Source organism: Aedes albopictus, chromosome 3, assembly GCF_035046485.1.
Source record: "Aedes albopictus strain Foshan chromosome 3, AalbF5, whole genome shotgun sequence".
NCBI lineage: Eukaryota > Metazoa > Arthropoda > Insecta > Diptera > Culicidae > Aedes > Aedes albopictus.
Window position 1 is genome coordinate 276,893,077 of NC_085138.1, and position 15,346 is coordinate 276,908,422.

General features: G+C 41.9%; 1 protein-coding gene across 1 annotated transcript in view; it reads left to right on the forward strand.

The window, feature by feature from the left end:
- The first annotated feature begins 5,127 nt into the window (after positions 1–5,127).
- LOC109402337 (beta-1,4-glucuronyltransferase 1) overlaps positions 5,128–15,346 on the forward strand; it is a 39,560-nt gene continuing 29,341 nt past the window's right edge. The window contains exon 1 of the mRNA XM_062860943.1: positions 5,128–6,083. Within this exon, the coding sequence (XP_062716927.1) occupies positions 6,075–6,083 (9 nt within the window). The 5' untranslated portion in view covers positions 5,128–6,074. The remainder of the gene's footprint in view (positions 6,084–15,346) is intronic.

Below are 15,346 nucleotides of genomic sequence, written 5' to 3' on the forward strand. Positions count from 1 at the left end.
CTCGCTGAAAGTGGTCGAATGCAAAAACAAACCAAAAAAATATTCGCGACACATCAAATGGCATTTAAGGTATCCTGATGAACGGTTTCAAAGAAAAAATATCCCAGACCATGCTTGGGAGAACTAGTAGTGTCCCGGAATCGGTTCCCGGTGTCCCTCCGGATGTGGTCAAATGTAGAAGGGAACCGAACTCCATGCATGCGCTTCATCAAATCGCGGTTTTTTCGATATGCTGATGAAAGGTTATTAAGAAAATCAGCTGAGATTACGTTTCACAACCGGTATCAGGTGTCCCGCCGGAATTGGTCAAATGTAAAAATGAACCATGTAAATTTTGCGGAACCGGCTAAGAGTGTCCCACTGGAAATGGACATATATAAAAGTGGATCAAACCCATACTTGCGATATCAAATCGCTTTTTTGTCAATAACCTGATGCGTGAATAATAAGAAAATAGGCACAGTCCACAGAAGTTACCACCGGTAGTGTTTTTAAATCCGGGTAACCTGATTAACAGTTTTCATAAACTAGTGAACATAAGGTAGTGTTCCGGAATCATTTTCGGGGGTCTCGCAAGCAATACAAAATAGAGTGAGACTACATAAGAGGCTACCGATGGTGTTGCAGAAGCAGCGTTGGGTGCTTCAGCGGAATTACGAAAGTGAACAAAATCAATGCAAGCGATGGATATGTGTAAGAAAATCAAAAACCTAAGAAAAACTAAAGCGATCTCATTAAATCACACAATTTTAGATTCCTGAGACGTAAATTTACAGTAGGATGGGTCAACGTTGTATGGAAAAATTAAAATTGAAGCGCATCAGCCCCAAACATTCTTTGAAATCTTTATTTGCGTCTAAAATTACTGTGCAAAATTTTGATGCGACTCGAGAGCGCGCTCTGTAATGTGGTTTATATTTGAATGTGATATAACATTGGCAATTCAAATTACTACATAACAAATTTTACATGGATCTTGTAACCAATGATAACAAAATATAGCATGAAGTGTGCAGATTAAACTTTGTCAAAATGATCTGTGAAAAAGTTAAATCCTGGCTAGTAATTGTCATCTTGGTATGAATCAGCCTCCAGTGAAGATTATCAAGCAGTCAACTAAAAGGTCTGATACTTTCGGCTCTGCCCATACGTTGAACATAACGTAAAGCCTGTATCCGCAATAATCGGGACACAGAAATACAGCTGAAACTCTGCAATAGATACATTAAAATTGTTCAAATTTGGCCAAATAACATCTTCAGATGTGTTCATTTCACCTACAAAATTTCAGTTGAGTCGGTGCAGTTCTTTTTGTTGTAGCAATGAAAGAGTAGAATGTGCGCCATTGAATTTTGTACAGCCCCTAGTTTTGCTAGTCAGCGCTGTAACTTTTGAATTTGGCAAAAGAAATAGCTGAAATTTTGAACACAAATCTCTCAATCTACATTTGTTGCATAGGCAAAATTTCAAAAAAATCGATGCGCTATTAACAATTTTATAGTCGAAACATGTATTGGGACTGAACGTGATTTTAGCCCCTCAGACAGCAATTAGTCAGCAACATTTATTGTTTCGATTGTACTTTTGAAAGTACTATACCAATAATCATCAAATTTTGCAGGCATAATATACACATAATCAACTACTTTCTGTGAAAATTTCATGGAAATTGGCAGAGAAATTTAAAAGTTATGAATAGGCAAATATTTAACATGAAAAACACGAAAAAATTTCACCAAGATTCACCCCTATCAACACCAGTATTTTGCAAACCAATTGATCAAAGTTGATGAAATTTTGCAGTGTCTTTATAAGTATCATAACTGCTAACGAGATTTCATAAATATCATCATCGAACTAGGAACTGTAACGCAAAACAACCATCTATTATGCGAATGAAAATTGGTCTGTTTGTTTTTCATCCACAATTAAAAGTAATGCATCGATTTATATAAAATTTGGCACACATAATAAACATGCACCAAAGAGTTTTCAGTCAATTATTTGGCCAATTTTACCGATTCATTACAGAGCTACAGCTGTACTTCTGTGTCCTGATTATTGCGGATACAGGCTTTAGGAATAAGTGCCCCAATTCGATGATGACCTTGAATTTCTAAATAAAGTATTCTCATGATTCAGAAATTCGTAGATGGTACAGTCCCAGATTATTAGTACATATTCGACGAGAAAGGCACTATCACCACTAGGTGGATTAATCTAGGTTTTTCATTAACGTGTATTTTAACTTCAGCTTATTCTATACTCAGTCACAACCTTTTAGTTACAAAGCATCAATCGGAAATCTTAATATATATTGCGATCATTTGGATTTGGTATATGAATATTTTGTTGGAAGCAGATTCTATGCGCTTGAAGTAGCCTGCGTATTTGTCAAAGTACATAATGATCCCACTCTCCTTTTTGGCACTTCATACAACAATTGATGTATTTGAACATCCAACACCTTGCTTTTTCTATAACGAGGAACCTACAATATGGCAGTCCTGCACACCGCCTATTTTAATTGATGAAACTTGGCAGCTCGACTACATTTTTTTAGATTATTATCGGTATGATTAAAGTTTGAGTTAGGTACAGTCAAAGCATCTTTGAAAAATCGTAACTACTCTTATCTAATCTTATACATACGCAGCCAGTACGGAATCACCCTGGAAAGCAATCGTGTTACTTTTTTTTGTCAATATTGATGCTTGCAGCATATCATAGATATGACACATGCATCAAAGCGGCCAGGTCTACTGCGTTGTGTTTGCGCGCAAAGATGATTCTTCGAAATACTTGGAGTACAGAATATTTTCTTTCGGCAAGGTACTTCTCGAATTTACAGGGGAGGAAGGATGCGTGGACATATTGTGCCAAACGATCCAGATAACATGTTGATGAATATGTTTTAAGTATATGAAAATGTGGATAAAAGAGCTGTGAATAAACGTGTAATATTGGAAAGATCTCCCCAATTGTTGGGTTGTTTTTATAGATCTAATGTCGAACCTCCTATTCTGAATGATCGGTGTTATTCACATGGGGTCTTCGCAGATTTTTTTTCTGCTTTGCCTTATTGTTTCTACAAGGGTGAAGTTACCCATTTCGCACACTTTCTTCCTAATGTCTCGTTTATTTAATTTATATTTTGAAATTTATATTTAATAAACCACCCACTAACGACCACCATTTTCAAAAACAGCAATCAAACCAAAACTCCTTTGCCTTTTTCGAAATATTCACGACAAAACGAAAGGCGAGGCACAGCTCTTTCAAAGCAGGGGATCTCAGCCCGGAAAGTGAAGAAAAACCTTGTGATCACTTATTACCGTCAAATATGGTATCTTTCCGGGTTAGAAAATACGCACATCTTCTCACCGGAATCTGCGATGGATGACGATAATTTTGGAACTTGTCGGAACGAACTTCGCGAGTTATTTATTTGGACATTTTTCTAAATGTGCGAAACCAAACTTTACTTGCTGCGTAGCAACCCCAGCTCAAACATGTACGTTTTAAAATAGCAAAACTCACTGAATCACTATACATTTCTTCAAATATTAGTTTCGAAACGATCGGCCGAATCAAAAACTAAAGGTGTAATTATGAACAATCGTAACTATTTTTATAAGAAAATCAATACATTTTCGTTACGCATGATCCTAAAATTGGCGAAGAAGGGAAAACTTTATTCATAACATACTTAAGCAAAGCTTGTCAATTTAAACCTATTATTTTTCTGCGTTTGTATTGTCACTCATCACAATTGTAGATATTGTTTGGTTGAAAATTTCAAAGCAAGTAAAATAATTTTTTTAAATATTTGATGCAAACTAAAATAAATTCCTACCTATACACAACAAGAAAATCATTCTCTAGAAACTATATACCTGGCAACAAATCCATACTCATGTTCTTTCGTCTCCTCTTTACGCTACCCAGAGAGCTAAACGCGAGAGAGCGCACGAGCCTACGGATAGAGACCGTACTTTGCGTGTCTCTATATTCTAAGCCCTGCTACGAACCGTACGTAAACTTTTCGCTTTCGAGCCCTACTTAGCAGCGACCGGTGCCGTTCGCTTTTTTGTTCGGGGCTCTACTTAACGTTAAAACGCTTGATTGAGCCCATGAGTGGGCTTGGTCTTATAGCAGCTTTTTTGTTAACACGATGATTGATTCGTAAGAACATAGCCTCAGATCAAATTTTAGACAACCGGTAGTGTCTCGAAACCGGTTCTGAGTGTCCCACTGGAAGTGGTGAAATGTGAAAGTGATCTATATCCATGCGTGAGATAAATCAAATCGTGGTTTTTAAATAACCATATGAACGTTAGCAATAAAATAGTCTCAGACTATATTTGAGAGACCCGGTAGTGCTTCGGAACCTGATCCGGTACCGCATCGAAAATAACCAAATGTACCATGCGACACATCACATCTCGGCCTTTTAATAATCTAATCATATAATAACAATAATCAAGCGATAAAAATGTGTAAGAGAATAAAATTTTGACAAATTAAATCCACATACAAACAGACGTCTCACTATACTCACTACCTATCGTTCTTGTTTTCAACTGTCATTATAATTTTTTGAAGATCGCAAAGTGATCTTTGATTGTGTCAAAAGTTTAGCTTGTTACTATCGTCTTGATATTGATCAGTCTCCAGTGCTAGTGAAGGTGCTCAGGCAGTCAACTGAGAAGTGTGAACATAGGCGCTTAAGTTGGCATGGTTTGTCTATCCCCTAATATTTACTTACTTTTATTTTACCATACAAAGTACCATAAACAGCATTTGACCACCCACCGCCCTCCACCCCAATAATTTTACCAAATTGACGCGCTTTAAAGAGAACATTTGATGATGCGTACACTTTTACCGAAACGCCACCCTTTCCCTCGCAAAAAAAAAATCGTAGCTTATGAACGGTCCTTGACTGCTCCACGTGCCGCTTCTGCAATTCACAATATTCGCGCTGATGAACAGCTGAACTGAAGAGCAGACAAACGATGGAAACGGTGGAACTGCAAAATTTCCCCAAACAACTGAACGGCGCATGCTCCACCATTTGACAGTGGCCCCGATAAGGATTTGGGAAATTTCCCAGGGCTGTTACAACAAGAACCGATGTGACAATTCCTACGAAGCGCTGAAAATTCTGTTCCTATGTTTTGTTACCATGTTCTGGCTGTCTGATAGAGTAGTGAAATTACTGCTGGATAAGAAAAGAAGCTCTCACTTTCGAAGCTTGTGGTATTTAGTGAAGAAATAAACCTTCCCAAGTTTAATGGTAACCTGTACGACAAGAACTAATAAGGGTGTGTTCATAAAGGGTGTCTTCCTGTGACAGTGAAAGTGGTAATTCTGCTGCGGGCCAAAATTATGGAGGCTTTGACCTGGCGTGGTTAGAAGTGTCATTGAATGAAACCAGCTCATGAATAAATAGTCAAGTTTGTGTTGATGTTTGAATGAATTGCGAAAAAAGCAAGCTCTGAGCATAAAAGGTGCACCTCTGTTGGCCAAATTAAAAGTGAATTCGCTGTTTTCAAAAGGATGCTTGCAATCGATAAATTGATTTTTGGGGCTCCCTCCGGATGTCTCGTCACCGTCCGAAGGTTGTATGTGTTTACGTTTGGAGCTATTCGTTTGCTGAAATGCAATCAGGATGCGAAACTGCCTCGAAGCCGACAGTGTTCTATTGAATAGTTAATGAAAGTGAGCCATAATTCATATTCCTGTTATCGATTGCAAGACGACTGACGCCAAGCCAAGTGGAATTCTTACACAAGCTAGTTCGAACAGCATGATAAAAGGGGTGCGAATCGTAGAATGAAGTTTCTGCTATGACATCAGTGCTATTCCGTCGGGCTTGGGGCGTGTTTTGCTACAATTAGACGCTCGCTTTGTGCTTTTCCCATTGTAGTTGGGCATATAATTGTGTTGTAAAGTTGTGCGTGTTCTGGGCGAGTCCAGTTTTAACAGACTTGCCACTTCAAATTTGCTCAAAACTGGAGGATGAAATTAGATCCTCCGGAACGGATCTAATCAACATTAACGAGTCATCAATGTTTCAGGTAAAAATCACTGACAGGTTTCTTAAGACGAAACTGGAATCATTTCCTCATTATTTTGGTTTTTGATTTTTTATAAAATAACGAAGCAATATTTTCAAAATCGGTTTTTCGTGCACATGTAGAGTATGGGTCAAGGCTGATCGGGTCCGTATGAAGTTGACCATCAATATTAACTTTTTTTCTCGATCTGCCTAGATAGCTGTATAGTGTCGGTAGCGGTTGTCACAATTGGCTAAGAATAACACTACGGACTGCCTGTTCCGGTGGTAAGAGTCCATTAAACAGGTGACCCCTAATTCATGGTGTGATGCGGCTATATCCCAAGTAACAATCAGCAGGCCTTCAAGGTTTATTCATGTTTTATCCTGGTTTTATACGAGCATGTCAAAAAGCTAGCTGTTCTAAATTAGTTTTATGTGGTAGTTTTTTACTTTGAACCTTTGGCGTTCCATAAAACTATCATATAACTTCTGCTATAAACATCTTCAATTAAAGACTTGCAAGTAGACATGAATTGGTTTTATCACTTATTATATACCATTTCAATAAAACTTGCATTTGCGGTTGTTGTCGGAGAGATTTTTTTTTGTAAACAAATACACAAAACTGTGAGGCAACGCATAAAACCAACAAAAGATTTCGTGGCCGCAACATAAACCAAAAAAATGCTGTGACAAAACCGCTAGTTCTATCATGAGCTCAGTTATGACTACCTCAGGAGGGTTAGCCCTATTGGAGGAATCATCAGGAACACAGAGTTTTATCAGAAAAATATGTCGCCTAGAAAAATTATTACTCAATTTTATGATTTCACGTACTGCTTAAGATCAAATTAAACCATACAACACGTTTCCGTCATTTTATTTTGTCAGAAAAATTACATAATGTCTTTTAAACTCCGCTGTGTTGAAAAAACCTTTTTTGCACCCAATTCCACCGAGTAAATTAAATGCATTTAACTTCCAAATTATGCATAGTTTGTGTGGCGCACTTAGTTTTTGTCATTATCACAGTCACATTCACCACAAATTTTCCGTGGCATGTCTCCTGACACGTATTAAATAGGAAAACAAATCTGAATTCCATATCTGCATCTTTCCAATTGATGGCTGGATAAACAACCAAGCATAATTTGTTCTGACGATCGAACATTGAGAGTGAAAAATAATCAAAACAATTATTTGACAAGTCAGAAGAAGGTTTTATTTAGAAGATTGATAAAACTATGATACAACCCGAAATCCTAAGCCGGTTTGCATACGAAGCCCTGTAGGCCCTAATAAGATTGGGCCAACTAGCCAGAACGTGAGGCATACAAGAACTCGAGAGCATTTTCAAGTCGGCATCAATGGTTTTATGCTTTGGGTTTTTGAATCGCTAAAAAACTTTGATAAAATTTAAATTGTTACTTGGGAGGATTATTAGTATGTTGTTTATCTATATATATATATATATATATATATATATATATAATGAGTTTGAAGTCCCTTTGAGGCAACACAACTCATGAACGGCTGAACCGATCAGGATGACTCTTGCATGGTTTGATTCGTATTCGAGGTGGCTGTGTTTATAAGTAAAAAAAAAGTTACAAAAATGAACTGAAAAACTAAGAAAATTGATAAATTATTGAATTTTCATGACCTGGGAAGAAAATCAACACGATCGAAATAAAACCAATCTAGAGTTCCGTGCTGCAATGACCTTAACAATTGTCAAACCACAACAACTTGGCAAGACAAAGTTTGCCGGGACAGCTAGTTAGCTTTAATTATAACCTATATGCTGCCGTGAATCACAAGTCAGTCCCATTTGTAAAAAGTAGGCATTGAGAAAATGGACTCTGAAGTTTTTAAATTCGATTTCCATGTGAAATTTAAAAAAAAATCGCCATAAATCGAATACTACTGCGATCATCATGAAACTTTTCACAAATTGTTTTAAACGTGAAAACGTAACTGCGAAAAATTTAAAACTGGCTAAAGCAGTGTTCGATTTTATACAGCAGGGTACACAAGTTCGTAATGAGACTGACTTGCGATTACCTTTCATTATGGGACAATCTGACTTGGCGTTGTTTTTCGATTTTACTGAACAATTTTTATTTTTATTCATACAGCTGAAAGATCATCCGAAGAAAGATCGAAAACTGCCATTAACTCAATTTCGCCCAAAATGCAGATGGGACTGACTTGCGATTCACGGCAGTATGGCTCTTCGCATTTTGCGTTCTTCACAGTGTCCTCTGTGTATCTTTGTCTCTGGCGTTCTTCAATCGATACCGAATTGGTTTTTAACGCTGATCTTTTTTCTTGTGTTGTGATTGTAAGAGTTTGATCGTGCCTAGTTTAAGTAGTGGCTATGGTTATGACAGCTCAGATCAATGTTCAGCATAAAAGAACAGCTTTGGTCCAAGAACCTTACTTTCGTAGGGGGATTTCTATGTAGATGTATTGCTTTAATTAACACCTATATGGTTCCGCATTTTGCGTTTGATCCATTGTTTGTTACCTTCGGTAAAATTGAAATGGCAATCTCGCATGTCATGCCTCGAGCCCCAAAATATTTTGATAAAACTGATTGTTTGCAGCCTTGCTATTCCCAAATCGTGGTGGGATTATACTGTCAAGTTTATTCCGTAAGTGGATAATGCACCGTATGAAGATCAGACCTATCAATTTGACTTCTTTCTTCTGAAATGATTAGAACGCTTTGTCGAGCATCACACCCGTGATGTTTTTCTAGCAAACATGCCTCTCCATAGGAATCAACATGCTTACCAAAACGGAAAGTCCACTGTGATTTGTTCACAGAATATTGTTTACGATATCGGAAAAGCATTCATTCAAAAACAATTTTGTTTGGGTGTTTTCTTGGATTTCCAGGATTCTTTTGAACACGTACCTTTCGATTCCACATTAGAAGAGGCACGGATTGTCCTTTTTATCTTTCAATGATTTCCAATTGGAATAACCAAATGCTCAAAAACCAACATCTCTTCTTGACATTACGTCAAGCAGCGATTAGGAAATTGCCCCCATGCGGGAGTCTTGTCACCATTTTTGAGGAATCTCGTACTTAGCAGAAACGCAATTGAGATAACTCAATGTGGTTCTCCTACTTATGATTTTGTCCATCACAAGCCTCAACAGGCTGCTTCATTTGTATATCTTAGCTGAGAATCCGACTGAGGAACTTTGAATCATTTGATATGTAACTACCCTATTTTTACGCAACTGCGTTTCTGAGTACTCGGTAAACACTTGATTAAGTATAACTGACCTAAGAAACCGGAATCTTCAGGATGTTCTGTTGTTATGAACCCGTTGTGGCAAGTAGCTATAGGCTTACTTTACGCTTTATGCGTTTGTACAGTGCCCTTTTCAAGGCGCTGTTTGAACCCGTTGTGGTACGCTTATGCGATTATGTCGACCATATTCCCTTACCTTTTCTTTCCCTAACCCATCCCTTATCCCTCCCTTCGCTCTCCCTCAGGTAAATGATGAATAGGCTCGTATTCATGGCGATGGCACAAATTTCCCAAATGGAGGAGAACGTGCCTCTGGAGCCGACCTACTGATACCTGATACCTGATGGGTCAAGGTATCTTCTGAATTTTTTTGTGGTGGAAAAAGTTTCCCATTTTTGCAGAAACCATTTTTTTGTGAAATTTTATTCAAAAATGGTTTCTGCGAAAACGAAAAACATTTTCCACCACAATCAGGAGATACCTCTAGAAAATCTAGATACTCTACATGTGTACGAAAACCGATTTTGAAAATATTGCTTCGTTATTTTATAAAAAACCAAAAACCAAAAAGTGAGAAAAAGGATTCAGTTTTGCCTTAAGAAAAGCCCACACGGAAATATTAGTAGTCTCATAAAAAAGTGTGATATATGTACATGAAAGGGTGGGTTATGATGAATATACGGGCAAAGTAATAAGTAGAGTACTCATACCTTAACTTTATACATCGTTTATTGTTGAACATAACTTGGGTATTAGAACCCTTGTTCAGCCGAGGCCCCTATATTCACCCTATTCAAAAAAAAAAAGAAACAGACGATGTAAGCACCGATTGTTATCATGGAAGCACTTTGTTTAACCCTCTAACACCCAAATTTTTGATTTTGATCTATATATCATTTTTCGTCACCTAAAATCGATTTAAGGTACACCGGGGCACGTTGAAACGGGTGGGCAAGATGAAACACGAAGCTTTGAAACAGATTTCATTACAATTTGGTAATTTATCCTTCGTTAAAAGATTGTTTGAATCTTAAACTATGCGTTATGGCGATCAAACTGTTTATTATCATTAGAAAACATCATGTTAACCCGCTGTTTCATCTTGCCCCACCCGTTTCAACTTGCCCCGGTGTACCTTAAACATGTTTTGCAAGATGATTCTTTTTATTTCTCGATTTCGTGAATTTCAGTTTTTGATTTTTCTAATTTTTATTTTTGAACATCCCCACACTTTTATATTTTTCCTGGAAACCTATTTGGGGTACGGATTTTTTGAGATGAAAACATTTTGAGATTTTATGATTATTACTGAAATATTTTTTTTTTCATAGTTAATTTTATTTTCCTTGTAATTTTAAGGAAAGTAATTTTAGAGTGTATTCGATTCCCTTAAACTATTAAACTAGGGTAGAATGATTTGGGAAAATTTTAAAATTTGTTAATTTTCGCGATTCAATACAGCATAAACAATGACTTCTAAAAGGTGACTAAAACATCAATTTTTCAATGATTTAAAAAAAATGTAAATACGCTTTGAAATACACCAAAAGTCATTTAGAGATATACAAAATAGTCCTAAATAACAGCCAAAAATTTAAACAAAATTGATTTTCCACGAAACAAAAATTACAAAAATGCTCAAACTATACCCCCTCTAAAGGCGGGGTTTGGTATTAGAGGGTTAAGGAAACATTCATTGAGAACGTCACGTTCAAATTTGGAATTTTCGACCGGTTCAACACACGCCGACTGGAAGACCCGGTCTGTGGTGAAAAGGTTCTTCGTCGAGGAGCTAGAGAATCGTGCTGCGAATATTCCAGAAGGTGGAGGCGTAGAAGATCAATGGAGCTACTCACCCGGAGAAAGCAGTGCATCACAGATGGTACCTGGAGGAAGATAGAGCAGCGAAGTAGGCCAAAGCCGCGATAGAGCGAGCGAAAACACGAAATGCCAAAGCCGTGCTCGTCAGCGCTATTCGGCTCTCGAGAAGGAAGTGAAACGCTCATGTAGACGTGACAAAAGAGCGTGGGCGAACTCCCTAGCCGATGAAGGCGAAAAATCCGCAAACACCGGCGACATCCGTCTTCTCCACGATGTTTCACGTCGCCTTAGTGTGACTAAGATGAATGTTACGATGCCCGTGAAAGACACGTCTTTTTTTTTTTTTTTCCTTCTAAACCATAGGGGGATAAATCTGCTCATCAGACACCCTAACAGGAAGGTTAGGGTAGTGTGGGGATGAGGCCGTCTTCTACAATGCCGGTAGAAGCCAGGACTACTCTCTCCTCGACCCACTAAAACACATTCCTATGGTCGCCAAACCCTACGTCTCTCCGGAACCACCAAGAAGGTATTGCTTCAGAGAGGGGCTAGTGCATATCGCACCCTCAAGGTTAGCTGCCGTAGCCTAGCAGCAACGAACATCGATGACTCGCACTGGAGAGTCCATCACGATAGCATGCTGGCGCTTAGCCAGTTTCCCGAGTGGTCCTCGCCACTCCCTTTGTCCTCGGAAGGCGGGCAGGGTCAACCCCGCCCGCGCCCTACTGCTGAGCGGACATCAAGAACTGATGCCCACATGCAACCCGATCTGACCTGCTGAAGGCAAGGGTATCACTACCCTTCAGGCCTTATCAGCTGCATCCGTAGGTTGCAGACAGCAGGGTCTCACCTACCCCGACCCTTGCCGGGGACCCCTTTCCAACCGCGGGCTCAGATCCAACCCAGTAGACTGACGCCACGACAGCACCGCTACCGGGACTTCCTCTCCGCGGCCACTTAATCGCTGTAAGGGTCGATCTCGACCGCAGGGCACCGGTATGACCTACGAAGCCGACTTCGAACCCCTGGACCACCTCTTGTACTGCATCTGGACTAGCCATTCTCCGAGTCCACGCGCCACCTCCTTTGTAGCTCCCAGACGATATGGGTGATAGCCGTTGAAACGGCATTCCAGCTAATCTCATCCCTACACATTCTCTGGACCAAGTTGTCCGGAGTTGTGTCCTCCCCGCATGTGGCAAGCATGCGGTCACGCATTTTGCGAAAACGCGGGCACACGAACAAAACGTGTTCCGCCGTTTCCTCTAAACCATTGCACACTGGGCATTCGGGAGAATCCGCATGCCCGAAACGGTGTAGATACTGTCGGAAGCAACCATGACCTGTAAGGACCTGTGTCAGGTGGAATGAAACTTCCCCATGGCGCCTATTAATCCAACTATCTACCCTCGGTATCAACCTATGGGTCCACCTTCCTTTGGTGGAACTGTCCCACGCGCGCTGCCATTTGACCATAGAGGCCATCCTGACAGTCTTGCGTATGCCTCTTGTGCCGCGCATTTCGAAGCACTCCATATCCTCACTGATAAGAATGCTGATGGGCACCATACCAGTAATGACACAGAGAGCGTCGTGTGACACGGTACGGTACGCGCTTGCAACCCTCAGACACATAAGCCTGTAAGTACTTTCCAGCTTCCGTCGGTAGCATTCAGTACTTAGCGCGGACCCCACGCCGGGCCGCCATACCTAAGTATGGACGTAGCAACACTAGCCAGAAGCTTGCGCTTACTGGCGTACACCGCTGAGCTATTGGACATCATCCGGGACAGTGCCGCAATAGCTGTGGAGGCTCTTTTACAGGCATAATCGACGTGGCTACCGAAGGTAAGCTTATCGTCGATCATCACGCCCAAGTGCTTGACAGAGCGCTTCGACAGGATAGTGCATTCTCCTACACTGATCTCCGTCTGCTGCGCCGACTGCATGTTGTTAACAACCGTCACCTCTGTCTTGTGGTGAGCCAGTTCCAGTTTTCTGGACCGCATCCACGCCTCCACAACCTTGATCGAGTGGTCGGTAGTCAACTTCACCTCCTCGATCGTTTCACCGTAGACTTCGAGCGTAATATCGTCGGCAAATCCGACAATCACCACTCCCACTGGGTACTCTAACCTCAACACCTCGTCGTACATGACATTCCATAACACCGGACCCAGGATGGAACCTTGCGGGACTCCTGAGGTTATGTGAAAGCACTTCCGACCCACCTCCGTGTCGTATACTAGTACGCGATTCTGGAAGTAGCTTCCGAGAATCTTATACAAGTACTCCGGTATCCCCAGACGCAAGAGCGCATCAGCAATAGCAGCCCAACTGGCGCTATTAAATGCATTCCTTACATCCAGAGTCACTACCCCGCAAAAGCGAATTCCCCTCCTCTTAGACTCGAGTGCTTTCTCGGCGGTTTTTGTAACCGACAAGATAGCGTCTACGGTGGACCTCCCCTTCCGGAAGCCATACTGGTTGCTCGAGAGACCATTTACGCCCTCAGTGAACTTCAACATTCTATTGAGGATGATCTTTTCGAGCACCTTCCCCGCCGTGTCAATCAAGCATATTGGTCTATATGCCGACGGGTCTCCGGGTGGTTTCCCCGCCTTTGGCAATAGTACCAGGCTCTGCCTCTTCCAAGCTTCTGGGAAAACTCCCTCGTCCAGGCATTTCTGCATAGCAGACCTGAACATCTCGGGAGCTTCTGCAATAGCTACTTTTAAGGCCAGGTTCGGAACTCCGTCCGGACCTGGGGCCTTACCTACGCTAAGGGACTTAGCTATCCCCGCAAGTTCCACATCGGTGACCATTTCCTCATCGCCAGCCCCAGTCCCCGGCTGTCCTACGAAAGGAGGCCAAGGACTAGGATCATGACGCGGAAAAAGTCCTCCAATGATCCCCTCCAACATCTCTGGAGATTGCTCTGTAGGAGCCATCACACCTCTCGTCTTGGCCATAACGATCCTGTAGGCATCACCCCACGGGTTCGTATTGGCACTCTGACAGAGACCCTCAAAGCAGGCCTTTTTGCTTGCTCTTATCTCGGTCTTGAGCGCGGCTTTTGCAGCGGCGAACACCACCCGCCGTTCGTTTCGCTCTTCCTCTGATCGTGCTCGCTGCATCCGCCGCCTAGCCCGTAGGCAGGCGCGGCGCAGGTCCGCAATCGCGTCGGTCCACCAGTAAGCCGGTGGCCTCCCATTTCTAGGGTGGACTCTCCTAGGCATGGTCGCATCACACGCACGTGAGAGCACCGCTACCAGCTCGTCGCCGTCCAAACCGAGTAAGTTTCGCTCACGGCGGAGCGCTTCCCTAAATACCTCTTCGTCGAAGTATGATGTCTTCCACCTGCGAGGGCTTGGCCTTGGCCTAGCCGCCTCTTCTTCTAACCACTGTCTGCTGTTGTTGTAGTCGATACTGTAGCGAACCGCCAGGTGGTCGCTGTGAGTGTAGCCATCATCTACTCTCCAGTTCGAACTACTTGTTAGGCCAGGACTACAAAAGGTCACGTCAATAATTGACTCCGCTCCGTTTCGACTATAGGTAGTCTTGGTACCGACGTTAGCCAAGTCGACATCTAAGATGGCCAGTGTTTCTAGCAGGATCTGACCCCGCTGGTTCGTGAAACGGCTTCCCCATTCCACAGCCCAGGCATTAAAGTCACCCGCTATTACCACCGGCCTTCGCCCTGTTAGCACGGTCGTTAAGCGGTCCAGCATTTGCGTGAACCGCTCGATCGGCCACCGCGGAGGCGCATAACAGCTACAGAAGAAGACCCCGTTTACTTTGGCGACCACGAAGCCCTCATAGGTAGTAGACACCAACTCCTGAACGGGGTATTTACCCGTCGTCCATATCGCCGCCATTTTCCTGGTCCCGTCCGAGGCCCAGTTGCCGTTGCCGGCGGGTACTCGGTATGGGTCCGAAATGATGGCGATATCCGTCTCCCACTCAGAAACCGCCTGACAAAGCAGTTGCTGAGCCGCATCACAGTGGTTCAGGTTCAGCTGCGTTACCTGCACTGTGATTTGTTGCTCACTGCGGCTTTCTTAAAGGCCGGGCACCCTGGACCACCCATCGCATGTCTGTTTTTCGAGGTTTTCCCGGTACAGATCATGCAGATGGGCGGACTCGTGCAGCTTTGGGCCTTATGACCTTCAGCGCCGCATCGCCTACACAG